The sequence below is a fragment of the Rhinolophus sinicus genome, chromosome 3 (genome assembly GCF_057876585.1).
Source record: "Rhinolophus sinicus isolate RSI-liver-muscle chromosome 3, RSI-T2T, whole genome shotgun sequence".
NCBI lineage: Eukaryota > Metazoa > Chordata > Mammalia > Chiroptera > Rhinolophidae > Rhinolophus > Rhinolophus sinicus.
This window is the reverse complement of record NC_142503.1, coordinates 119448808-119476742: the sequence shown is the minus strand read 5'-3', so window position 1 is coordinate 119476742 and position 27935 is coordinate 119448808. Positions and strand designations below refer to the sequence as shown.

The window sequence follows — 27935 nt, the reverse complement described above, 5'->3', positions numbered from 1 at the left end:
AATTTATCAATGAGAAAACTGTAGGATTCAGTCAATCATCCTGTTGACACGGAACATACAAGCCTTGATGATGTGTGATGCGTGGATTAAACAGCTGAACTCAAGGCAGACTCATCCACATATCACGGAATGGTTTTGCTTTATGCAAACAACAGTGTATGAGAAAACACTGGCCTAAACAACTGCTAAATAAACACATGAAACAGATTTTTCTTTCCATTTCAAGAATCCTTAAGCATTTGAGGAGAACGACTTAGAGCAAGGAGTGCTTCTGGGGGCTGCGTATATATTTCCTTTTCTGCTCAGAATCCAAATCACGGTGGTGCAGAATTTGAAAATGGAAAAGCCTGTGACACAGTTCTTTCCCATTCTTTCTCTTCCCCCCTCTAGGTGGAGCTGACAGGCAGCAGCGTCTTTGACTATGTCCACCCCGGGGACCACGTGGAGATGGCAGAGCAGCTGGGCATGAAGCTCCCGCCTGGGCGGGGTCTCCTCTCACAGGGCACCACTGAGGATGGAGCCAGCTCAGCATCTTCCTCCTCCCAGTCGGAGACCCCTGAGCCAGGTGGGAATTGCAGTCCCAACGTGTGGGTTGGTGGGCAGGACCTTTGCCAACGATTGCACTCAAGTTGCCAGTGTGAAGAGACTATAAATAGGTCTAATGGTATTTAACAATTCCACGCAGCTTTCTGTCTCATGCAGTAATTAAATAAGGAAGGTATTTGAAAATAAGGAGACATTTTAATAAGTGTAATCCAGAGATCTAATTTCTATAGAACAATACATAGAGGAAGCACTAGTTCCTTTAGTTTCTCTGTCAAGTTACTGGAGGAAAAGGTTCAGATTCGGGAAGCCCTCTGCCTTTTATTGTTACCATGGCTAAATGTAATGCATTTATTTATTATTCAGCAAAATCTATGGCAGGGGCGCTTTGAATATTAGCTTGTGCTAAATTAAAAATAGTAGGGACTTGCAGAAATCTCGGTTCCTTATTATTATTATTATTATTATTTTTTTTTTTTTTTGCATCAGAAGGTACTTGAAAGATGTGAACAGATAAATTAAGGCTAAAAAGAAAACAGAAATGGCTACATTTTAAACTGCCTTTCCACCCTCAGTATTTAATTAGATCAATTGTATAGAGGAATGAACAGAGGTGACATTCCTCATTGGGATTCTTTCCAGGACTCTTATAGACTTTGCATTCAGAATGTTCCCATTTTCATTGTGTTGTACTGATGATAATTTAAGTATTAGGGGAAAATCCATTTATAAATTAAACAAAATGACTTGATATCCATCAGTCCCCTAGTTCATCAAGCTGTTCAAACACGGGGAAGATTGGCTGGTCGGCCTGGGTCTTCCGAGAGCGCTGGTAATTAGATCTGCGAAGGATTTATTCTTTGCTGATTGGGGCTTTAAATTAATTGAAGTTCCACATTTGTGGTTTTGTCCTTTTTGTACTTTTTTAGAGGAGATATTTCATATTCTTGTGTGGTGGAGTGCTTGGCCAAGCAGCAGTGGTTTAAATGTTAATTTTTCTCATGAGAAGTTTAAGATTTTTAATGAATCAAGGCCTGATTTGAAGTGCAAAGTTTTATTTGCTTACTTAGGAAATTATTTTTGTACTCTCAAGATGCGTGATATGTTGTTTTAAAACAGATTCACAGCACAAAAGCATTTCATAGAAAAAGTGGAAGAACTTATTAAAATAACTCTACATACTTCTAAGAAAATACGTTAATTTGATCTGCTTAGAAATAATCACAGTGTGTTTGCTCACACAGAAGGGAAAAAACACATTTGCCTCTTTTGGAAGGACTCCATCTAGAATCAATCCATGTTTTGTCATTTAAGTTAACTGCAGCTTGTAGGGCAAGCTGCAGTTAACTCTCTAGCGTTGGTGAGTACCCTTCTCCAGTAAGCCCCATGCATGAGGAAAGAGAGTATTGAAGACTACCCTTTACTATAAAAATGAAAATTTTGTTGGAGGAGGGGGGTTCATATATGCTAATACCATAGCTGACTGACTTCACTGAATAGATATATCAATGAGAGCTTTTTCAGTCATTAGAATGTTCGTATCTGGGCATATTTGAGAAGCAGAACATGAAAATAGTTTTCTAGTCTTTTCATTCTGGAGTTGGATGGGGGAACCTGGGTTGCTCATGGCTCTTAAACACTCAGTGTGTAAGAATTCAAGTTTCTAAACCTTCATATGAACTAAGGCTTTCGGCAAGTGGACTGAATCACAAACTCTCAAGAAGGGTCTTCAACAGTCCTTTAATCCAATCCCCAATCTATACAGCCAGCTCTTCAAAGCAAAACCAACAGATAGCCTTGCAGTCTCTGCTGGCACTTGCTCCTGACAGGAAGCTAATGAACATACAAGGCTTCCTACTCCATTGGTGAGTAGCTCGAATAGGAACTTATTCCTAACATGGAGCCAAAATCGACTTGGCTGCAACTTCTCCCCTCTGATCCCAAGTCTGCCCTCTGGGACCACATTACATCTTTACTCCTTCTTCCCCATCATAGCCTCTCAAATATATGAAGTCAGATACACCAAATCCTCCCTTCCTTCGCCTTTCCAGGTCAAACAACCCTAATTCCACAACCATTATTCAATGGCATGTTTTACCACCCCAGCCTCCCTCATCTGGCTGTGTTTCAGTTGGTTGGTGACCCTAGAAAACTATGGTTCTGAGAACTGAGTGCAGCCCTCTAGATGTATTCTGACTAGTACAAAGCAGTGGAACTGTCACCTTCCTCAGTTTAAGCTACTGTGCTTCTGTTAATGCAGCCAAGGGTTGAATTAGGTCCTCTTAGCAGCCAGTTCACACTGTTGATTCATACTGAGCTTGATGTCTCCGCAAACACCTTTAGGGTAACTTGTCTCTTGGAAGAGACTTTGATCAGGAAACGAAGAAATCCACAGCCTGTAAACCAGTTCTGCTAGGATTGCCTAAGAGTCACACATTAAACTGGTTTGGGATTGAGTATAAGAACTCTGATAAACCCCACGCCTTCTATGAAGCACCAGTATGCATAAAACAACTCTAGGTGCACTGTAAATACGCAGCCCTCGCTGGAAATCCTTTCATTCTGGATTTTAGAACAACACATCTCCTTTAAAGTTACTCTGTCGTTTAACATTGAAGTGTGATTGAAAATTTGCTGGAGTTTTTTCCCCCTGCCTTCCCAGCCTTCCTTGTGCCATCATCCTAGCTAGTAAAATGGAAACCTGCTTTCTGCATTTCTTAACAGCTTGGGCTCCTAAGCAAGAGCCCTATAAAAAGGGTTTCTCTTCTTTGATGGAGAGTCTCTCTCACCATTAGAGAATGTGAAACTTATCTTGCTTTAAAAGTCTGTGGTGTGGGGTTATTTTCCATCTGTGGCTCAAAAAGGATTGACTGCTCAAATTCTGAAAAGCAGTGTAGGTGCTACCTTTAACTAAAGCTTTGCTCCAAGGGAATTACGTTGAAAGTTCGTGGCAAGCACTATATCCCAAAGCTGCTTATGTTTCTTAAGAGCTGAAAGAATTTTAACAAGAGTTCCTAATTCTTAATAGCACAAAAGGACATTTTTGAAGACGATTGTTCATTGCATCATAATCTTTTAAACTCTGGTAAAACACAGATTCTTTTTTAAATAGTCGTGTAATTTGGTTAGAAAGGGATATCAATATGTGGTGATTATGAAAATGAAGGGACAAGTAGGTATGAAATTTTTCAGCAGCCCTGATGTGTTCAGTGTAGCATTACTAAATGACTGAAATCTAAATAACATTTGGCATTATGATAAAAGGAAATAAGTGACTAAACTAGCCTAAAAGGCAGTGATATTGTGCCGTAATAGGAATTCTATTTCTTTGAACTGCCAGCCTTGTGAGTGTCTTGTCTTGAGCCAGTTTCAAGAAAGTGAGGGGAAAAAACAATCTGTTGACCGCAATCTCAAACAAATATTTTACATGTATATACATTTATTAATAGTTTAGTAACATGGTATTTGTTTTAAAGAAGTCTTATGGCAGGTATGAGAAAAATAAACGGGTGGCCTTGTTTAAAAAGTTATAAAGTTCTAGGGTGCCCAGTTAGGGGTTGACCCAAACATTTTTGAAGATATGGCTCAGTGCTGTCCTGCCGGCTCCTGTGACATGAGAAGCACAGAACCTCCGGAACATGACATCCCGATGGTTCATTTTATTTTTGTAAATATACGTGTATCTTTTTCATTACTTTTAATGATTCTGTAATCTTATAATTATGAGTGCTATCCTCTTCTTTTAATACATTTCAGTGCCGCATTTTTTAAAATGCTTATTAAACAGAAAAGCAACTCCTCCAAGAAATCCTGGAGGAACTTTTAAAATCTCCCTATTTTGAAAGCAGAGTAATATTCCTTAGGTTAGGTTGTAAACTTGTTTTACTCCCTCCTCCTCCTCACTAAAACAGGTTGATTTTTCTCTAATTATAAAATTAATTCATGCTCATTGTAAAAAAGTTCAGAGAATACAGAAAACAAAGAATAAAAACCAACCAACTTCCCACTACCCTAAAATAACCTCTATTCATGTGTATATACTATATATCAATTTTTCTAGGTTTTGTTTCTGTTCCTAAACACTTATATAGATTTGTAGTAGGGATTTTTGGTTGGTTGGTTGGTTGGTTGGTTGGTTGGTCGGTCGGTCGGTTGGTTGGTTTGGCTAAAATAAGATCATAAGTTATGTGCTTCTGGTAGCCTGCTTTTCCACTTAACCTCACAGGCAACTTTCCCTGTCATGTTTCTCACTTTAACATAAAATTTCCTTTCTGTCTCCAGTGGTTTGTTTCCCACTAGCTAACACTCAGCTCCCAGCTGTAGGACCACTATCAGCAGTAACGTTCCTGAGTCCTGCTTTAGAGGGAATTCAGCCAGCACAAGAGGTCCTTGCAGCATATTGAATGGGTGCGAGCTCCTAGAGGGAGAAATCAATACTGCACCAGGATTTAGACAATTTAGCAAAATGTATGAGACAGTACTTTTGGTGAAGAATAACTACAGCAGCATGGTTAACCATTTGTGGTCTACAATAGAGGTGTTTTTGTCTCAAGTTTCAGGCAAGTCTAGCCTGTTATGGGGAGGTGAAGATAATCATTGCCATAGTATGATCTTTATGCTATTACACCTACTCCATGTCCTGGATATTTTAAAGGCAAGCAAAATTGAAGCAGGTGAATATTTTCCAGAGTGGAAATAATCTGCAGTTTCTACATACGCCTCTGTTCTGTGATAAATTTGATCAGCTCCTGATTCTACAGGAACTCAATTCTTCTGAAATCATTCGACAGTTTTCACAAGTGATATAATTAGAGTAACAAATGTTTAGGAGTAACAATAAAGAACATAAAAGTTTATCTGAGGATCACATCAATATTTTGTTTCAAAAACTGCTTTGATATGAGATGTACTTTTACGGATAGATTATTTACCATCTAATATAGGGTTGTTGGGTAGGTTAGTGTTCTTTGATTTTTTTTATTTTTTTTTTAATATTGGTTCAAGTTTCCTATCAATGAACTGAATTGGGAAGTCAGGCGAGAGAAACCATCTTACTAACCCCACATCCAACCCCACTCCCCAGACAATGTGACTGTATCTACAGCACTTTCTGCTGTACCGCAAATGTCAAACAGAAGGTGTAATGGATTTAATATTAGTGCTGGCCAAGGTGTTGAGGGAGCTGTTAATAATGTCACTCCAGTTATTGATCTGAAGCCTTTAAAAATCAAAGAAAAGTGAGAGATCCCCTACTGGGGAAAGGCACACAGTGACTGGTTTTTATTGCCAATATATTTCTACATATAGAGTGGCAACTTTCTGGAATTATGTTATCACCATTCATCTCTGTGAGATTTTTTTGGAGTCATTATATGGTAAAATAATATCATGGAGACTGTTCTGCATGCTAATGCTAAAAGATCAGGCCAAGTTCTTTTAAATATAAATAGTGTGGTAACTACGACATTCAAGTTGTCAAAGGATCGGAGGTTTTTTAGCACTTGATTTATTCTCGATGACAATGTTGGAATGCCCTGGAAGTATAAAATACAAACTGTATAGTCGCAAGAATGAGCTGCCCTCTACTTTTGCCTTTTTAAAACCCAATACAAACCATAGTGACTCACTTGAGACAGAAATGAATTTTATTCTTACAATTAATGTACCTTTTCAGGAAACTGCTAATTCTTCAATCTGAATGGCAGTTTGTATGCAATGAAATTCCCACTTTTCATAGTCCCCAACAAATAAATGAAATTAAAATGTGTAATTTATGTTGAATGTTTATCAAACTGTAGACACACATTGAATTCCTTTCCATATTTATACAATATAAGCAAAGATAAATTCATCAGATAATGTACCATGGATATCTCTGATGGATTGAATCAGAAATGCCTCTCTACTGTAGCTGTAGCAATGATCCAGACATTTACCCCAAGCTGGCCTGCCGCCTGTTAATACCCATATGCACATGGGTGTGTCAAATCTAACAGTCAGAAAGCCACCTAACAAAAATGAATCTTTTCATAACCCAAAGAAATCATCAATTAGGCACAAACTCAGCTTTGATCCAAATATTATACATGCAAAATTATTTATATTCCTTAGCTATATTACTGTTATTTTTGAAATCAAATAAAATATTTTTGCCACTCCTGAATGAAGATGATACATATATTCCAAAACTAAGCCAGTACTAATATAGGAACTGCTTTGCAAAACTCAGAATACTTCTTTTCCCCCAAAAAAGCTATCAGCACCATTTTATTTTTCATGCAAAAAGTAGGCTATTCTTAAATGTCACCTTTATCCCCAGCTAAGCTAAACAAGATCACCTGGAACTGCCACAGAAGGGAATAAATATTTCCCGATGCTCTCTTCTGGTACGTAAGGCTGAGGCACACTTAGCACCTTTTTGTGTCTATGCTCACACTTTTGTATACAACGAGAATATTGGCAAAGCTGTCTTGTACTTCTAGGATCTTGCCTGAGGGAGCTAAAGAAAAGTAAGGTAACATCTCTTTTTCCCACCAGGCTCTGCTGGCTTAGTACCTGAGCTCCGCCCTTCTAGGCCAGCTCCCAGAATGCACAGCTCCCAGAAGGCAGCATAAGGCATCCTTTGGGGCTTAACACCCTGACCCAAGGAAATCTGTGTTGGTGACTCACATAGCTACAGAAGAGCAGCCTCCCTTTTGTTCCCGGTGAAGATGTTGGATCTCAGCCTAGTGCTGCATGCCATTCTGAAACTAACTTTCCTTCCCAAAATTTAGATCACAGTGGTTGCAACTCAAAAGAGTGCATTTTCGTATAAATTTATATCATGGTATTTACAGGGTACCAATGGTTTGTCCAATAATGGAAGCACAGGTCTCTTACCAGAATACACAATAGGCTCACTCAGTTTATATGTAGCCTTTTTTTCCTAAATCTTCTATTGAAGATTTAGAAAATCAATTTTTTAAACCCATTATTTTTAATAGTTTTGTTATATAGCTTTCTAGGTCATAATTTTGACTTTCCTTTACCTATGGTGATAAGGGGTGCATTTTCAGGTTTCTAAAATGAAACCCAAGGCAAATTGTTAATGGATGACTCATTCTTCCCCATTTAAAAAAAAAATGTGGCTGTCTTTGTCATTGGATAATTAAAAATTATAGTTTCTATAACTCTTGCCTTGAACAAAGCACAAGTTATTTGCTTTTAATACATACCACTGCACAGAAATTTCATCCCTGTGCAAATTATACTATTCTGAATTCTTCCTCTACACTAAACAGCAGACTTACGAAGGATCAGTCACTTGGCATTGACTGAGCTTTGCAGGGTGCACAGATCAGAAGAGGCAGAACTGGCTGGAAACCGTTTCCACCCCTAGTGAGCAATTTACTCATGATTGCTTGGGGAAAATACTGGAAATATTGCTTCTGTGTAAAGTTTGCAGCTTCCAGTTGTCAGCTCTTTACCAAGCCGTTATTCCTGAGTATAACTTTAAAAGCAAAGCATACTCAGGCCCCTGTGATAATGGTTGGTATTCAAATCCTGCGTGTTCTATGCAGAGCACCGAAACCACTAATTGTAGGAGTTAATCCATACCCTGTCCCTCTGAGGCAGGTCAGCATGTTTTCCTTATTTTACAGATGGGGGGAAAGTGATGGAAATTTTTAAATGGCTTGCCCCAAACCACACAGTTTAGTTTAGCAGCCAAGGTTAGAGTAAAGGGTACACTGTTAGGGCTGGATTAGGTAGGAGGTCTAAGAGCGCGACAGAGAAAAGAGATAGGACCCTGACAGGTATCGAACCAGAGGAAGTTTCTCCAAAGGGCTTCTGAAGTCCAGAGAGAAATCTAACTAACCCATTATGTACATATTTCATTGGGCGAAAGCATCTTTATGTTTTAATACAGTCTCTTACTTAGGACTAAAATTCTCTAATCATTCTTCTGATTTCATCCCTACATTGAAACTCCTTATACAACAGTAAACAGTAGCATCTGAATCAATTATAGGCAAAATGCGGACCTGAGTCTTTTGGTCCCCATTAGCTGCATGCCTCCTCAGCCAGAAGCACAGCCACCATTGTCTCTGTGTATTTGGTCTCTGCTCTGCCTTGGCTAGTGCTGGGCCAGGCTCTGTACAGTTTCTCCAGGCTCTCCCTTGCAGAACCAGGCTCTCAAAGTAGGGATGAGATGGAAAAAGAGCAAGAACAGTGGAGTCCATCGGGAGGTTGGGCATCTGCTCATGAAGCACAATCATGATTTCTTAGGACCCGTGGGAAACATCACCTCACTTCTGTTAGTTGACAATACTGCTTGAAAGAGGAAAGAAATTGGGTCTTTTCTCTAGTTGTGATTAACCAAAATGAATTCTTATTCACAATCCAGGTCTACCTGTTAATAGAGACTGTCTAGACTATTCAATATCCATTGAGAATATGTCTGGCCTATGTCAGACATTGTATGATGTACTAAGGAAACCGGGAGGAAGCTCCCTGCCTTCCAGAAGCTGACCGTCATGCGAGGGAGACAGATCATCAATACACAGAAGTGGGCTAATGACAATCAGCGCACTGTGGTGTGTGAGTCGGGTAGATTGTGTCACAGGCCACTGCCATGAGCAGTCTTGGCAGAACTGTCTCAGGTCTGAAACTTCAACCCTGAAATTAACAGCCTAGGAACATTGTTTTTTGGGGAGCCAGTTGTCTTGACGTGCCCAGATATACATGGACCACAACTGTCAGGGACTTTGATGCCCATTGTCAAGGGGTTTTTTGAGTTTGTTTGTTGGCTTTATTAGCCTAAAAACTGCCTGCTGCTTGATGGGTTCACAGGAATATGAGTTCCTCTGACTACTCATCTTTCTGACTCTGTAGGACTGTTCTGAATGGGAGGTGCCCCCAAACTGCCTCCCTTTCACTTATATTGGGCTGATTTCAACTAACTGAAATTCAGGAAATGCTAGCTTTGGAAATATGAACTGACTCTTCCAGCTTTTTCTATTTCAGGCATAACATTAATGATATTAATATGTAGCTTGTATTATGTGTTACCTATATGTTCCAGTTACAAGAATAGGCATATTTTAATAATTTCTTTTTCAAAATGACCATAAATCAAAATTAGAGATGGCAAAAAGCTAACCCCACACAGAGTAGGCTGTGGCCCTAGGGTCTGTTTTGTTTTGAGCACTTTGCTGGGTTCTTACAGAGAACACAAGAGGTAGAAGCTGTGACGTCTGCCTTTAGAAAACTGACCATCAGTAGAAGGTTACACACAATCAACAACCAGAGAAATAAGAACCAGAGTCCCGCTGTCCTCAATTGAGGCATAAAATGGCAAAGAGTGTACGAAATCAGAGAGGCTCAATGATCATGGGTAGCTTGGATGCGAAGGGATAACTTGTATGCCTGCATGAAAACCAACCAAAGAGCAAAGAAGTAGAGACGACCATCCAGAGACCTATCACAAGTCGCACAGTGGGAATGAGGATGCTGGAAGGAGCCCTGTCCTCCTCGCCGAGGCAAAGGTGCACGCTTAACCAGGATGGAGCCAGATCTTGACGGAGCCGGAGTGCCAGGGAAAAGCATCTGAGATCGGTGTGATGAGTTCTCAGTAGAACTCATTAAACAGAGCAGTGACCCAATAAAAATATTATTTATCACTAATAAAATTTTGAATTTGGAAAGGTCCTCCCACTGAGGGTCATATTATACAACTACCTATGGACTCCCGAATCCCTTACACATACCTACTAACATTCATTGAATGGTCCCCAAGTGTCAGACACTCTGCTAAGCCCATTATATGCACAAAATACTATGAAGAAGGTACCATTATTTTTCCCATTTTACAGATGAAGGAACTAAAAAAAAAGAACAATGTTTTTAAAACTTGGAAAAATCATACAGGTATTAGCCTAGGATTTGAACCCAAGCAGCCTGGCTCCCAAATTTCTATTCTTTAACATTTCCCCAAGATGGTTCTCAGTATCCATCTAAAACAGCTTTCTAACCCCTACCGAAACCCACCAGCTGGGGGCACTCTCCAACTTTCTACTCCGATCTGTTAGAATAATCCTCCTGACATTATGCTAATTCCTATATGCAGGCAATTTATGTTCACTGGACTTAATACCTGATCCTTTATTTTTGCAAGAATGTGCCAGATGTTGAATAAAGCAGTCTGGAAGCAAAGGAAACCATTCAAGAGGCCATTTCTTTGATCCAGAAGAGAGAGAGTGGACCTTGAGAAGAGTTATTAAGAGGCCTTGTGAAAGGAAGAAGTGATGATTTGGAAGTAAAATAGGAAAAGGTAGCAATGTACCCTGTGGCCAGTCTTTAGCCAGGAGCTAATGGTTAATACTCTAGAAATTATGCAAGTCTCAAGCTTTCACATAATTAGGATTGATGATGCCATCTGTCCACTCTCACTTTTTTGTCAATTGGTAATAAAATCTGGAAAATTTTGAAAATTACAAAATTACATATGCTATTGATCGTGAAATATTAAGACGTAAATTCCCATACGGTTCAAAGCTGTTCCTCTTTATGGTTTATTAAACTATCATGTGCCTTTGATATAAAAATGTCAGTCTCCTGGGCAATGCCTCTCACTTGTCCTCTTCGAATAAAAACACCAGTAAGAACAATGGTAAAACTGTGACATCATAAAGAATGACGTCTACCCCCCTGGGTCCAGCCATCTCTTTAATAAACAGAGCAAGTGTTGGTAAATTTGGTGGGATGCTTCTGTAAAAGCAAGAGCGATGCCCAGAGGCCCTGGCCATAGGTACTATATACGGACTTAAAAAAATAAATTAAGAAACTCATTTCACATAGGCCACCAAGCAGTCATGAGATGTTAATGACTTGTAGTCACTGCCAACCTGGACAAAATTCAAGCCAATGCCCTATGGTGAAAAGCTCTATATATCCCATTACCAATCCCCTGAGCCATCTAGTCGCCCCTGACAAGGTATTTTATCACACCCAGCACAGTGCAACACAACAGTCCAAATCCCTCTACTATCAGAAAATCTTTGTTCTACTATTTAAAATAAGAGAGAGCATTTTAAAGAAAGGCAGAAGATCTAGGTCCTCAAATAAAGGAGCAACTGCAATTAAAAAAAATATTGGGGACAAAGGTACACGTGGGTAAGATATATACATATATATATATATATATATATATATATATATATATATATATAGCATTGAGTGATTGAAAAAATTCCAATATTTTTTCATCATATTTCCTCCATGGCACATTTGATTCTGCCTCTGGATATTTAGTAAACTAGCATATCTTGGAGTTCCATTAATAAAGTCATTAGTTTTAGTTTAACATTTGTATAAAACTGATTCGTTAAACCCATGGTGCTTTCTTTCCTAGCTTGTTTTTAAGTGTCATAAATAAATGACTTAAACGTCCCACAAGACAAATGTTCTTTAATCATCTAATGCACTCATTTATCCTAAGCCTTAACCTTAGTCCTAAATTAAGTCTGTTGCAAAAATATAACTTCATCTAAAAACACCCATCAATCCTACATGGTTTTGATAAGCACATTTAAAAAACATAAACAATCGGACAGTTGTCAATCAGGGTGAAGCCAGTCCTACTTAAGAGTTATTCGCCAGGACCCATTATTTCATGCCCATAACAGCAAGATAATTTTACAAGAGAGTGGCTGGTATTCTGGCCTTTGCTGAGAGTTCATATTGTGAAACTAGGGGGTGGTGATATGGTTTACAAGCGTGTAAAATGAAACAAAGACAGAACAAAAGATAATCCTCATTCCACGTCAGATACATTGCGTTTTATTTGTTTTTAAAAACTATTAATACTTTCACCATGTTGTAAATGCATTAAAATTTCATGATCACATATTTAGTAAATTGCATGTCATGCCTTTGATTAATTTGCATTTGTTTGTGGTCCTAAAAATCTGTCAAAGAATCTGGCTGCTCAGAGCTTATACATGAGTAATGATCACTGGAAGGTTTGGTGCAAGGAGAAACGAAGTGAAAGTTTAATGGAATAAACACTTCACTAAATTGGGCACTTAATACCTCATAACTAAGAATTCATATAGTTTGGTGAAATCTTAGCTTTGACAGATTCCCAGTTTAATTCCAAATTAATCCGTATGTCTCTCATTTACCAATGGTACTGTTTCGTAGTAGGGCGAAGATAATCTCCCCGTTTTTCCACTGGCTTCCTTGGGTCCTGCAGAATTATTACCACAGAGCCCCCTTAGGGTTGTTGGATGCTTCCTCCAGCCCCCACTGGGGCATTAAATTTTTTTAAAAAAATAGATAAGAGCATTCAGCAAATAGCTAGATTGAGAATAAACTCAAAAATTATCACCAGGGCCCTTCCTCTGGCACAATTTGTCAAATCTGCTGATAGGAAACAAATTCTATTCATAAAGATTTTATTTGGGGTGGGGGGACTCTTGTGATTTGGTAGCAATTCAATTATAGTTTTGTGAGATAGTGAGCCCGGAGAGGGAATCCAGACTGACAAGAAATATGACAGGACAGTTACAGAGTGTTTATGCAATTAAACTTTCACTGACAATACCTGCAGAATGATGAATGCGTGGGCGGAGGTGTGTGAGCACAGGCAATGCCCCACAAGTATTGCCCATTTTTCATTATTATACAACTGTTCAGATCTTTCCAGAACAGCCTGAAGTGAGGTGGAAAAGAGAGTGCTGTTCTGCAGCATGTTAACCAAATGCCTTTTTTTTCCATTCCCTCCCTCCAACGAGTCTTGATGTGCCAGATGATAAAAGGACATCTATTTTAGAAAAATGTTTTGAAAAGATTAAGATTTACCCTGAGCTTGACATATATTAATTTTGGATACCAAAAAAAGGGGTTTAGTCTTTTTTTCTATCGGCAACTTTATATCTCTTCCCAATCCATAGAACAGTGCATAATTAAACTGTTGGGTTATTCATTTTATGCAAGCAGGTGCAAAGGGCACTATAAAAGTGGGATTTTACTGATGGTAGATTAAGAAAAGAAAAGGAGAAACTTAAAAGCCTTTTGTAGAGAACTACAAAGGCTTACAGAGGAGATTAATTTGGTTGGGCAAAGTCTATATCGTAGTGCCCCAGTCTTCTAAGGATATATGAAATCAGGAATGTTATAAGGCTTTGGAGCCTCTAAAAGACTAGCTAGAGTTTTGCAGATCGTTACCAACCCTTATTTGGGGTCTTTATGTGAGACTGTCACTTTTTGGTGTGATTTTTATTTTTTAAAACCAGCGTTGAAGATACACGGATATCTTTTATTTTTTTAATTAAAGTTTACTGGGGTGACAATGGTTAGTAAAGTTACATAGATTACAGGTGTACAGTTCTATAGTACATCATCTATAAATCATATTGTGTGTTCACCACCCAGAGTCAGTTGTCTTTCCATCACCAGATATTTGATCTCCTTTACCCTCATCCACCACTCCCATCCCCCCTTACGCTCTGGTAACCACTAAACTATTGTCTGTGTCTATGAGTTTTTGTTTCTTCATTTGTTTGTCTTGTTCTTTTGTTATTTTCAGTTTTATATACTACATATCAGTGAAATCATATGGATATCTTAAAAAGAGCTTGAATTTCATTTGTGAAGACTTCACCTTGGCAAAATCAGCAGTGCCAAGAATAAAGGCTGAGGCAGTGGCAAATCCTTTCAGACTCCAGAGCTTGGATGGGTTCAAAGTGATGGAGAAAACAGTTCTACCCTCTGGCACAAAGATACAAAGGGTTGACCTGAAAACCACATGTCTTCTCTTGATATTTATACATCTATTTAAATTAATGAGAATTTACTTGGGAAAAGAAAATTGCATCTATCCTCAAACCATTCATTCATTCATTCATTCATTCATTCAGGGTGACCTCTGATAAGCTGTTATTGATACCAATTTTTTTGGCTTGGTATTGTTTTGTTTAATCATTGAGGCTCCTTTGTTAACATTCACATCTTTTTTAGGGACATTAAAAAACTTGAACTTTTACATAGAAATATTCCATCGTTATGGCCAGCCCCATTATTGCTTCCTATAGTGGGGTCCAGACTACAAGCAGATAGCTACAGTTGCATTGCCCACCTAGATGACTGATTTTCTGGACTAAGTTTGTAATTCAGCATTGCACTTCCACTTGCCCGTGTGCAGATAATTATAAATCAGACTCACGTCTAGAGACTATGTTTACATGATCCCATCAATTTAGTAATTTCAATGAAATAACTAGTCACTTCAGTATCAGCAAAAATCAGTCAGTCTTACTTGTATTGCAAGTTGGTTGGCCACAAGAGGATTATATAGGAGTTCAAAATGATCAATTCAGAACTCCTATATAACCCTCTCTTTTGCCCAAAAGCTACACTCTATTATCTCCCTCCAAAAATATCTGATTTTGTCAAATGTGATTTTTAATGTGCACTAAAATTGATAGTTAAGAAAATATTGTTTTCACATTACTTAGGTGTTGAAATTACACAGTGATGTTCCTTTATTTTCAAAAACCCAACCTAATCCTGTTAATTCAAAGTGAATAACAAACAGGACTAAGACTTTTTCCCAAGTTGTTACATTTATTCAACCTGCTTGTGTTTTGTTCTTCATCATAATTATTTCCAAGTCAAATCTGCACTGATTTCCTTGCGGACCCGCGTACCTCTGACTAACTTAAAGAATTGAGCTGGGATAATTCACACAATTCCTCAGGGGTCATGTTCAGTGTTTTTTTTCAAGGACATTTTTATTACAAAGCTGATGAAATTTGCATATTAATTCATTTCTTTCAATTTTTTAAGATTAAATGTTGTCAACATGTATCAGTGCAAGGCTCTGACAGTGCTGATGAAATGGGTCAGTCAAGCTTGAACATTTAGAGTAATGCAGCCATCTGCAACCCCGGAGCCCCTCGTGGAGTTCCCTACCATTGTGACTTGATTTAAAAAAAAGTTTTACTCAATGCAGGATATTAAAACATTATCTAAGAAATGATATGTGTTAGTCTTTTCATTGACTCAGAAAGTGAGTTTGACAACAAAATGGATCTAAGGAGATTCTCGCTGAATGGGAGTTTGTGTTCTGTCAGTCTTAATTAAACAACCACAAGTCCCCCCAAAAGTTTTAAATTTGGTGAAAGGAACTTAGGAAAGAATTCGAGTTTAGTAGTTACTCTCCTGGTAAGATTGAATAGTTAGAAGGCTCTTCCCATCTGTATTCTAAGGAAGGAGGTAAGAAGGGAGAGAGCAGTTAGAATGTCAGAGATCTGTTGTAACTTATTTCTCAGTGTCCTCAGAGGTAAGCCCGCCCTCTATTTTATACACAGCTAATAAATATGAATGTCCCTTGGTCGCATCTAAGGCCGTTACAAAATGGCACCAATATTTATGTGGAGATCATCATTTCCGTCCACATATCCGACTGGAACCTTAAGCTGTATTGATTTATATTGATTTATCCAATTTCCTTACAGCAAAAAACAATACTTTCACCAGATACTCTCAAAGAGTAATACCACCTAAGTGAGAAATCCCCTTAAGTTCTATGTAAACCCTGATGGCCTTTTCAGACCATTTATTTCTCCACGTAGAAGTCTCTTTGTGATGTGCGTAATGTCTCTAATAGATTCCAAAGGCTTTGCAAAGAAAAAAATTGGGGGTCTGGCTGCCAAGTTTGAGTAGCAAGAAACCAACCCTACCACCACGTGACTTCATCTGTCCACCAACTAACAGAAGTACCTCTAGGGCATGAAAAGTCACTGCCTGTCCCTTGAGGTTCTTCAGGGAAGACCTCACAGAACCACATGACCCAACTTTTCAATTCCTATGTCTGCTTAACAGTCACCTCTGGAGAGCTTCTGTAGTAATTCATAATATTTAAAAAATTAAAAAAAGCATTTTCTTTGAATGTCATTTATAGGTAAATCTGGTCATACACTAACCACATTAGAGACTCTAATTTTCTAGGTTTTTACTCATTAGCAATACATGGATACTGGTTAATTCCTAGTCGGAGCATTGTCCAATATATGTACAACACCATTAGCTAGAAAAGTTTGTTTCCCAAGTGGGGGTGGGGGTGGGCAAAAATACACTGCACAGAAAGAAGGGAACAACAGAAAGAGAAGGTAGGCTCAGAAATGGTTTTATCTTGATTTTGAATTAAACTCCCAAACTCATATTGGATTGAAAAATCAAAATCAGACTTCACATTGTCAAGTTGGAAAATGTCAGATATGAAATATTTAAACTGTAGAATACAGTCTTCGACTTTGGGTTATAAAACTTTAATTTTGTGAGTTGGTAGCACTCCAATAGTTCAATATTTTTAATTCTACAAATCCATGTTTATTAACTTTCAAGGTTTAAACAGTATCACCAAGTCTATTGAAACTAAATTATTCTGACTTGTGAGAGCTATAAGGTAGCTATAATTTGTTTTCTATTTTTACATAAGTGACAAAGACAAAAGAAAGAACAAATAAAAGGAATTGATTGCCACACAATCCCTTTTTATACTTTTAAAATGACCTAAAACTCAAGCTGATGATTAAAGCAAAGATTCAAGCCTGCCATTTTAATTATGGACTTTCCCTGCATAAATCAGGTAGTGCTTAATACAGGGCTACCCTTATTTTGTTAAAAACTAGCTTCCGCAAGGTTATTGCTGGAGAGTTAACTGTATTCCTCTCAAAGAAGAAATACTGCCTTCTTAGCTTCTGCTTATTTAGGAAATGTGAACTGAGTATCCTTACCCCAGTTTTTAAAATCTCTACCTCGATTTCATGATTAAAGGAGAATACCAAAATTATTTGCTAATAGCAGTGATAACTTTTCATCTTCCTCCAGTTCGTATCTTTTCTTGTAACTCCCCCAGTGCTTCATCCCTATTCCTGGTGATTATCTAACCTGTCACTGGTAATTTGTTCAGCATTCATCAGTACCTACTATGTGCTAAGTAAGTGAAGTCCTATAATGAGACAGTTGCGGCATCACAGAAAGAGCCTTGCCGCAGGAGAGAGAAACACACATCCCACTCCTGCTTCTGCATCTGCTACTACGAGCTGGTTCACCCCAAATACGTATTTCAATCCTTTGAGCGGTCTTCCTTGCCCCACAAAATGAAACCAGTATTTACTCACAGGATTGTTGAGGGCATCACAGACATAATATGAAAGTGCTTTTAAAAAAACCTAGAGTGTTTTAAACAGCTTATTAGAGAAACACACCTGGTAACTAGTGCAAAGGAAGTCTTTTGAGGTTATCTCGTGATTTTTCTGTTTTTCTACGTGAACTGATCTCTTGGATTTGTCCACTCCAATACCATATCCGTAGCAGCTGCTGTTGACTTCAACATCCAAGTTAGATTATCCAACACAGTTTTGATGAAATTTATTCCTCCACCTAACTTAATTTGTATGTAATTTTGTTTTCTGCCGGGGAAGGAAAGTACATTTGCTGTACACCTAAATTCCTGGGTGCTCGAGAGAAAATTCAGTATGTTTTGTTTATTGCTTTTGTTTCATATATAATGTATATGACTTCATGATGATTTGTTCAGGGAGGAGAAGATGAGGAGTTACCCTTCTAGAATCTGCTGAACCTGTGCTACAAAAGCATTCCCTATTTCTGAGTTTTCCAAATCAGCTTGGAATACCAAGTTACTCTCCGAGGGGCTGCTTTTCTCTGCAGATTTATGAGTTTACAGTCCATGTTTCTTTTTTAATGATGCATTCAGTGATGGGTCTTTTCTGGGCTTCGCAAAGCTTTGTCTTTCTTCCACTTCATGTTTTTGAAGCCACCTACTGCTGTGCCAGGTACGACAGTCTCCAGTTTTAGAAGGCAGGAGACTCATGTTCAGAAAGAATTCTTGTCACCACCTCTGGGTATCCTCGTGCATGGTGACATCACTGAAACTTTTCTGAGCCATCTCTGTTGTCTTTCTAAACCTGCTTCCCACGTTTATCAGATGGCAGTCCAGCTCGCCTTCTCTGAGGGCTAAATTTGCCCACATAGAAACTGTGAGCTTTGACTCAATAGCCAGAACTTACACAACGGCTCATGAGGCGGCTGGGGGAACTTTTGTTCTTAGAATGATCGATAGTTAGGGTGAACAGGTTTTGAATTATTTATTCTCCAAATCAGAGAAGCTTGTCTTCTTTTTCTGACATATAATTCAATGATGAGCGATGGGGAGAAGTTGAAGACATTATGTTTATGGCATCAATACAAATAATCCAATCTTCAATAATATGCTAGTGAAATAAGCAACTAACCCATTGTCTCGAAATAGCCAGATCAGATTGAACCTTAATCAGTCTTCTCAAGTGGTCACAGGAAAGTACAGGAAACTGATAACACAAAGTGATTGTGGAGAAGTGTGCTTTCAGGTTGTAACTCACCCACTGACTTACTAAAGCTTCATGAACAGTCACATCAATCACATGTCCATGTGTAGCAAAAGCAGTAAAATTGTCTTCTGTTTGTCTCAGTCATATACAGATTTCTTTAATATATGGACCTGTTAAGGGTGGTAAGTAACCTTATAATGAGGATTTCTAAACTCGTTAAGGAATTGTGTAGTTAGTTCTTCCACCTAGCATAGGCAGGGTAAGTAGGCATGGTGGGTTTTCCCCTCAATGTGTCTTTCTCTCAAATGGGTACAATTATGATAAATGACTATGAGAACTTCCCATTCTGAAAGAGCTCCCTATGCTTAATACTTAAGAAGGTCTTCTTCCTACTGTACTTGAGTAAATAGAGACTCATTTTGCAACTCATGCACCCCACCATCTGCAAAGCCCCATGCCAGAGCCACCCTCGAGGAGCTGGGGTTCTGATAGAGCATCAAGACGGTAAATGACAATCCACACAAGTCATCACTTCGTTACAGTCCCAGGACTATCAAGAACAGCTGTAAGGTGCCAAGAGACATATTAGGGTTGATGTCCAGAATTTCCAGAAGAGAAGTAAATATGAAATGATGTTATTCCCCTTTTCGATTAGGAAATAGCACAAAAGGAAGTTGTTGTTAGTATTTACATGAATAAGCATTCATGGCATTTGCCATGAAACTGGGCAGTTCTACGCTCTTTAAAAGGAGGAGGTAAAATCTTGGTGATTTCATTCATTGAAGCTTAACTTGCTTCGAGAGATAAATCTCATTAAAGACGGCTGCCCCTCCAGCCCTCAGAAGGTGTTCTTACGTCGTAAAAGAATTTCATTCCCCAAAGGAGATAAATCACATTTTTAGAACTTAAAAAATATTTTCTCATCATTCTATGTGTCCACATCCATCTTGCTTTTCAGGTCATTCTGAATTGGTGGTCTCCTACCTTAAACGTTAGCTTTAAATTCCCTTCCTCAGACAGGTTTCACAAAGAAACCTTAAATATTCTAGTAGAATTTCCTATTTTAAATAATCCTTTACAGAAAACAACCATATATAAGAATATTCATGTAACTTTTTTGCAATTACAAAAATAAACAGAATGGGCCTATAATTAATCTGGAGTGAGACTTGGCTAAATTACCCCCATAGTTTAAAATACTATACTGCCATTATAAGGAATATCGAAGATATACATATTCAAGTATGGCACAGGTTCCAAACCATTAAGAAAACAAAAAGCCAGGGGGCAGAACAACGTATATATACTGCTGTCATTTGCACACCAAGAAAATAACTTCAGACACATAGACTGGCAAATACATAAAACATCTCTGCAGAGAGATATAAGAAACTCGGGACACGTAGAAACTGCCTCTGAGAGAGATTCTAGGAAATTTGGGGTCAGAGTTGGAAGGAAGGCTTGTTTTCACTATAGAAACTTTCCATACTGCTTGAACTTTTTTTCACCACATGCCTGCTTTAACTCTCACTTTAATGTTTTTAATTATTAGGAAATACTATTAAACACTTAAAAGCTGGGCTAATCAATAACTTATTTAAAATGCCATTAATTAAAATCAAGTAAAAGAGAAATTATTTTTCCCAATATACTTTTACATCACAGTGGATCCTTTGTAATGAACACAAGCCTGCTATGCTGTGAAGTTGCTTTTATAACATATCCATTTTTCCTAATCCAAAGTGCACTCGCTGAGTAAGTTCTGGGAGCTCAGGAAAAATTTGCACTAAATCACCAAGCAGTTAGCTCCTCAGTCTGGCAGCCAGAAAGGGTACCAGGAAAATGGCTGCATTTGTGGAAAAGGAGGAAGTGAAGCAGGATGCAGCCCTGTGACCTCTGGCAACAAACAGTGCTCAGTATGACGTGGGCACTAATAGAACTTGCAGTGCTGAAACCCTTTGCCTGAGTGAGGGTAATTAGAACTGTAGTTCAGATTTGGGATTTTTCTCTGAAGTTTCACAGCTTATGAAGTCGGCAGAACAGGGTTATTAAATCATAGCCTAGTACCAAGTCAGAGAGATTTTTTTTCTAAATGTAGAAGACAGGGAAAATGCAAGCACCAGCTGAGCAGTCCTGTGGGTGAGGCGATGAACCCGTCCACACAGCTAATGACCTGTTTTAGGGGCACAGCTCATATATTCCAAATAACAGGGGGGAAAGAATTCCAAATAGCTTAACATCATTAAACCCAAAATGCTATTGGATCCTTCCTCTGTGGCATCATAAAATACCTTATCCGAGTGGAGAAGGGATATGCTTGCTGTAAATCACGGAAAGTTTATGCCACCCCAGATGCAAACTTCGCACTAACTTGTTCACTCTGGGGAAGGTTCATGGGTTTGCTTTGTTTGGGGGTTTGGCTTGGTTTTTTTTCCGAAAGCAATAATAGTCTTTGTAGGATGGCTGCCGTGTCAGCATTTATCTTGAAACTCATGGATATGAGTTCTGACTGGAGTCACCTTTCTGACAAGTGTTATTGCGACTGTGTTTTATATCCCTGTTCAGAATGGTTTCTAATGATAATGCTCTGTCTACCTCGCTGCTTCACACTAAATTATAGATGCCACGATGACAGGGCAAACTGCCTCTGAGCGCAGAGCTCAGCTCCCTCTGTGTGATGTCAGTGCCTCCACCCTTCTGTGCTTGGAATTAGAAATGGGAAGCAAAGATATGCAAAACATTTGTGCTTAAAAATAATGTTCTGTCAGTTATTAAACAAGTGATATTTCATTTAATCAGCTCAAGGGATTATTTTAAATGAAAAGGCAGAGAGGATGATTTTATTAACACATTCCTGCCCTAGAGTCCTACTGTAATAATTCTTTACCTGCCAAAATTAAAAACTTATAATTCAGTCAGTCTACAGGAAGAAGTTCTGGGTGATTGGATTTTATTAGTTCTTTGATTTTTAGTTGCTCACAAATGGAGGTAAAAGCTGAAAAGCTTATCCTACAGCAGTGAGTGAGAATGTTTTAGCTACTTAATAAATCACCCCTTCACTAGACGGTGATTGTATCCAGGACTTATAAAGGAAGTGTGTTTCTGAATATGGTATTTTATTGAAATGGGAGCTGTCTAACCAATCCACTTACATGTTTGAACCTCCCTGCAATTCATTTTACCACATATTTAAACCAATGTGGGAGACTTTGCTTTTATCCAAAATATATTTCTAAGTGTTATCTAATTGTCAATTATACATAAAGCACTATGCTAGGATCTGAAGAAAGAAGAGACAAAGAGATGAGTGAAAATTGCATTTCTGGCTTTAATGGAGTTTATAGGCTACTAGGGGCGGCACCTAAACAAAGAATGCAAGCGAACCAGTGAGACAACAAAAGGTGGAGAAAAAGTGAATGGAAGCAGCTGACCACAAGACGGGTCATATACCTTCCCTGTCCCAGTGCAAGGAAGCATAATCATTGTAAAACCTTTTCTGAATATGGTGTTTTACAGTTTACCAAGTATTTTCAGAAAAAGGATGATGTTTCCTCGTGAGTTACAAAACAATCCTGTGAGGTTAGAAGTATATTATTTCCATTTTACAAATGAGAAAACTGCAAACAGAGAAATAAATATTTTTTTCCTGGTCATTAATCCCATGATTTAAACCTGAACTTCAAAGTTCTTATTAAGCATATTCAGGCAAAGATGGCTAACCTGGGGATGTATTCAGTCATCTCATGTCAAGAGGGACACTAAATAGAAAACTTTATGTATGGACAAAAATGCTTTGTTCTTGGGAAAAGAATTTGCTCAAATTCTCAAATGGACCGTGATTCCAAAAGAGAGTCTGTTTCAATAGAACCCTTCATCAGTTTTCTATCTGGATTTTCATTAATGTCAGTCAATTATTTTAATTTTTCCTAGAGAATGGGATATGGCCTCAGAGTTCCAGTTTGCATGGTATTTAGACATACCTCCACTCCCAGCTGTCCTTTGTCTCACGGATTTCTACCAAGAAGGTGTTGTAGCAGCTCTTTAAAGGCCTGTTCATTCATTCATTCGTTTGTTCATTCGTTCATTCATTCATGCATTCACCTAAGCATTTGTTGAGTAACTTCGGTGCTCCTGCTGAGATAGTCCAGTGGTACAATGTATGATTAGGTCATTGATTTGTTTCTTTATTCAACCCATATTCTGTGTGCAAAGATCTTTACCACACGCTTTGAAGGACAAAGGATGAAGAAGAAATGGGACCTGCCCTCAAGCATCTTAAAATCTAGTAGGAGAAGGAAATTGGAAACAACTGTGTAGAAGAAGCAAGTCGAAATCAAGGTGTTATGGCAGGAAGAAAGAGTATCAAACTGCTCAGCCTTCTCCAGGGGATGCAAAAATAAACACAGAAGAACCTCCTGGAAAAGGGTATTTAAAAGGAGTATTTTCAGTTCTTTTCAGAAGTAACTCTCTAGAGAGGATGTCCTCCACTCCATGTTAATTGTCATACTCTTTCAAATTCTCTTCAAACATGCAAATGGTATTGGTCATCTAGTTCCTGCTCCCACCCAATTTGATAGTTAGCCCTGTCCCTTGGGCAGAATTATCTTGGCTCTATACAGAAGCAGGGAATTCAGCCAGAAATGCATTTGGTGGGAGAGTGGCTTTCTGTTGTATTTGGAACATACTCCTATCATTTTCACTCATTTTCAGTCCTTCCGATGGATCTCTCCAGTTGGAAAGAATTCAAAACCAATTTCAGTGCAGATGCAAATAATCCTAACAAATTATTCTATAAATGTACCACCAATGACAATACTTTGTGAGGTTAATTGTCATACTCTTATCAAATAAGGAAGCTGAAAAACAGAAGCTGTGTCCATGTGAGGCAGGTAGGTTGACCCTGAATCCAGAGATCTGTTTGGTTCTTCTGGTCAACATGACTGTGCTATAGACAGCCTAGAAGAATCCTAACATTCAGTGGGTTGGCTCATGATCCACAGGGATTCATATATTTTTAAAAGCAACTTATCTTTTGTGAACTCCTGTTCTAGATGTGTGTGTATGGAAGGTGAGGGAGAACGTGTGATGAAGAGGGAGATAGAAACCTCATCTTAATTCTAATTACAAGAGAAGTGAGTGTAGAGCCAACTGTCTGAAGGGTGGACCAATCATATTACAACTCTTGCAAATTGGGACTGAGGAAGCCATGGGTGGGAGTTGATGTGCTTTGTCTTCTTTCACTGGAAAAAAAGTTGATATTTCTATGTACAAAGTATCAACCCCAAAATTTCCACTTAAACTAGAAGATATAAGTCATATTACTTGACCTCATATGTATCAAACTTTCTGACTGAATTAGGACTTTTTGTTTAATACAGTAGATAATGAAATATAAATGCCACCGAGTCAACTTATTTTCTTTGGAAATTGCATTGAAGGGAGGTTCAGGTCTGAGGTAGAAGAATTCCTGTACTATTTAATGTAGACCTTGCAAAAAATTATGGCCAAAAGGTGCATATTTTAAAAAGTAGTATTATGACATTAAAAAATTCTCCTAGCCTTAGTTCTTCCATGATTAGGGGACTTACTTTCTAGATTGAGAAATTATAATAGTTAAAAATCCACAACTATCATGTATGAGAGGCAGTAATCCAGGACAATAAATTTAAGAATAGCAGCAAATAACCAATGAGAACTTCCTGGATGCCAGGCAATGTACGTATATTATCTCATTTAACTCTCACCACACCCTTTGAGGTAGGAACTATTATTAACCACATTTTACAAAAGAGTGAAAAACTCAGAAAGGTTAAGTAACTTATCCCAAGGTTACACACCAATAAGCAGTGGGGCAGAATTTGACCTCGATGCTCTGACCCCATAGCCCATGTCATGTCCTCCTCCACTACTCTGTAGCAAGGGAAGGACTCCAAAGTCAGACACACCTGACTTTTGAATCTTGTCATCAGAGCTGGGTAACCTTGGACAAGTTATTTTATGTTCTAAGCCTTAATATCTTTATCTGTAAAATTGATATAATAATGCCACTTCAAAAGACCATGTGAAGATGAAAGAAACCCTTACAGAAAAGCTCAAAGTAAAACCCCATGTTATGGCCCATTATCTTGCACATAAATGTTCAACAAAATCTAGGGCCCTAAAAAAATAAATAAATAATGGAGGCTTTTGGTGACAAATTGATTGAAGTGAAGAATTAGAATAATAAGTTTTGAAATTAGGCGTGTATACATATAAACTGTAATGTGTATACATGTAATTTCCACCTCTGCAGATTACTTAATTTAACTTTTGCATTCTCATTACAACTGTTAATAGATTTTTAGTTTAAAATTAATTGTTTGTTAAGAATGATCTTAAAAAGTTAACGTGGGATTAACTGAGCAGATCACTCTCAGAACCTAGAAATTAGACGTGCAGCGATGGCTGTGGTTAAGACATTATTTTACTTCTCCACTACAATGGATTGTATAAAAAAAAAAAGACAAAAAAATCTCAAATATAAAAATAAAAAGTGGTTCATGCATAAAGCATGATGCCCTGAAGCATATTAGATCTGTTTATCTCTTTGTTTAAAATGAATGCTACTTGGTATAGTTTACATAACATGGCAGGGATCAGCTTGATAAAGTGTTTATATCACCTGGGGAACACACCGGCTCATTTCCTCAACACCTTTCCACATGACTAGCTTGCCAGCAAGTATAATAGCAAACAAAGTTTTAATAGGTCAAGAGCAGAGTAACGGCTCACATTAACAGGAGGGAGACAGGGGCCTGACATACACCAAGGCTAGTAACTGACACTTCCAGCATGCATTTTTGAATGCTGCTTAATGGGGAGTTTAGCAGGAAGGCTTTTCTAAAAGCCTGAGATTACTTACAAGCTTTGGGGAGAAGGAAGAGGGAAAGTGGAGCGGCACCATTGTGCATGCACACTTGAAAATGTGGGCGCACTCTAAGGCAGGTGGCTCATAATCCATTTCTTTATCACCTGTCTCCTCCAGTAACTTACAATTAACTCCATTGTTAAGTTTACGGATTTACTGCATCTCTTCCATTTTCTTTTGAAGCTGTGCAAACTGAGAGAGACTCTCATTTTTATTTGTTGTCTAGACAAAACTGCTACTTAGGATCTGTTTTTGTCATATCACATCAGTTTTGCTGAAAGCTGTAACAAGACAGATAAATATATGATCTATCTTGGAACTTTTTTCCCCCTCCCTACCAGGAGGGGGAAAAAAGGTTAAACATTTTCTCTCTCTTTCTCTCTCTCTCTCTCTCTCTCTCTCTCTCTCTCTCTCTCTCTCTCTCTCTCTCTCCCCCCCCTCCCTCCCTCCCTCCCTCCCTTTCCTCTGTCTTCCTTGGGCAATGTGATTATTTATGAAGTTAATAGCATCTACATACAGAGTTGACAGACCCCTTTTTCCCCTCAGAAGCACACACAATAAGCTTGAATAAAGTTTTGCAAGCATTCAAATGAATAGCTATGGTGCTAACCCTAGCTTTGTCATCCCATAAAGGACAGAATATGCTCAATATTGTATTTATCCTTTCTGCATTACCAAGAGGGAGGCCAAGTCTGATGCTGTATTTAAACAGAAGAATGGAAAGACTTCCTTTTGTTGCAAAGTCTGTGTCTTTTGTGGGCATGCTATAATTGAAGCCCCTTTAATAATACAGGATGTGGAGAAGCTTTATAGAAAAAGAATTGGGAGTTCATGTGGAATGTTCCTTAGATACTATCCACTGTAACAAATAGGAAACTTTGTCAATATGTATCCAGGCTCCGGAGGGATACAGATCCGTAACTGAATCATAGGTAAATAGATGGATTAGATATGGCAATGGCGGGAACACATGGTGAAAAACAAATCCACAAGAACAATTTTACAGGGCCTGCCTTCTATTTTCATAAGGAAACGAAGCCAAATAATCTGACAAGGGCAGAAATCAAATCATCTGTCAAGTCGCTGTACCTTTCATTTATCACACAGTTTAATACCGTAATGAAAAATAGCAAATGAAAAATGAAGTGAATGACCAATGAAAAATGCATTCTCTGAGGATACGGTAATGTGTGATTAGCGTAAATCCTCCACCCCTGTACACGTAGAACTGCTAGGAGAGTCCCTGTGGTCACACAACCCTTTTCATTCAAGCATGGCAAATCCTGGGATAACATTAGCATTGCGGTTGGGAGAATCCTCAGTATGTAAAAACTTCCCTCCATCCTTCAGTCCTCTCAGGTGCCTGCATTTTTTTTTTTTTTTCCGTCTCATCTTTACATCAAACTCTGAGCTAGTACAGGGTTGCTATATGTGAGCAGAGGCCCGTACTCAACAAAGAAATGTAGTGGTGGAAAGAGAGCACGGAGCTGTCACTTAGGGACTGTTCACTGCAAGCCAGAGACTGGTCTGGACAATCACCAGGTAAGGGGGTGTGAACCCCATTTTCACAACTGAGGAAACTGCAAATCAGCACAATTAATTTGTGCAGCCCCAAAACTTGGTCGAGGGAGAATTTGGACCCAGGCCTGGATGATAACAGACCCTATGTCCTCCCCACTGATTTGCTGCTTCCCATAATCCAAGCAGATAGAAATGCCCCATAAAGTAGACACCAGGGCACCTGAGTGGGCGTAAAGAGAAGGAAAAGGAACTCTTAGTAGATAACTTTAAATATAAAATCTAAACAATAATGGCTAACATTTGCTGAGCTCTTAGTGTGTGCCAAGCAGTGTTTCAAAGTTCACTGTTAAGGTGTTTGATCCTCACTGTAACCCTAGGAGTGGGTGCTCGTCTTAATATCATTTCCAGATGATGGCCCTGAGGCTCCGAGAAGTCCAGGAAGTCATCCAAAGTTTATACACCTAGCGAGCGATAAAGCTAGGAATCCGCCTTAGGCAGAATGGTTCTAAGAGGCTGCTCCCCGACTTCGGCCTCTCACTGCCCGTTAAGCCTAAAAACCAGGAGGGAAGTGAGAACTCACCTGGGGCCAA

At 38.6% G+C, this 27935-nt stretch overlaps 1 protein-coding gene across 16 annotated transcripts in view; it reads left to right on the top strand.

The window, feature by feature from the left end:
- The window catches only part of NPAS3 (neuronal PAS domain protein 3), an 850141-nt gene that overhangs the window by 727404 nt on the left and 94802 nt on the right, over positions 1–27935 (top strand). For all 16 annotated transcript variants that reach the window (XM_074328134.2, XM_019754550.3, XM_019754551.3 and 13 more), the window contains one exon: positions 391–565. In XM_074328134.2, coding sequence (XP_074184235.1) covers positions 391–565 — 175 coding nt within the window. The remainder of the gene's footprint in view (positions 1–390; positions 566–27935) is intronic.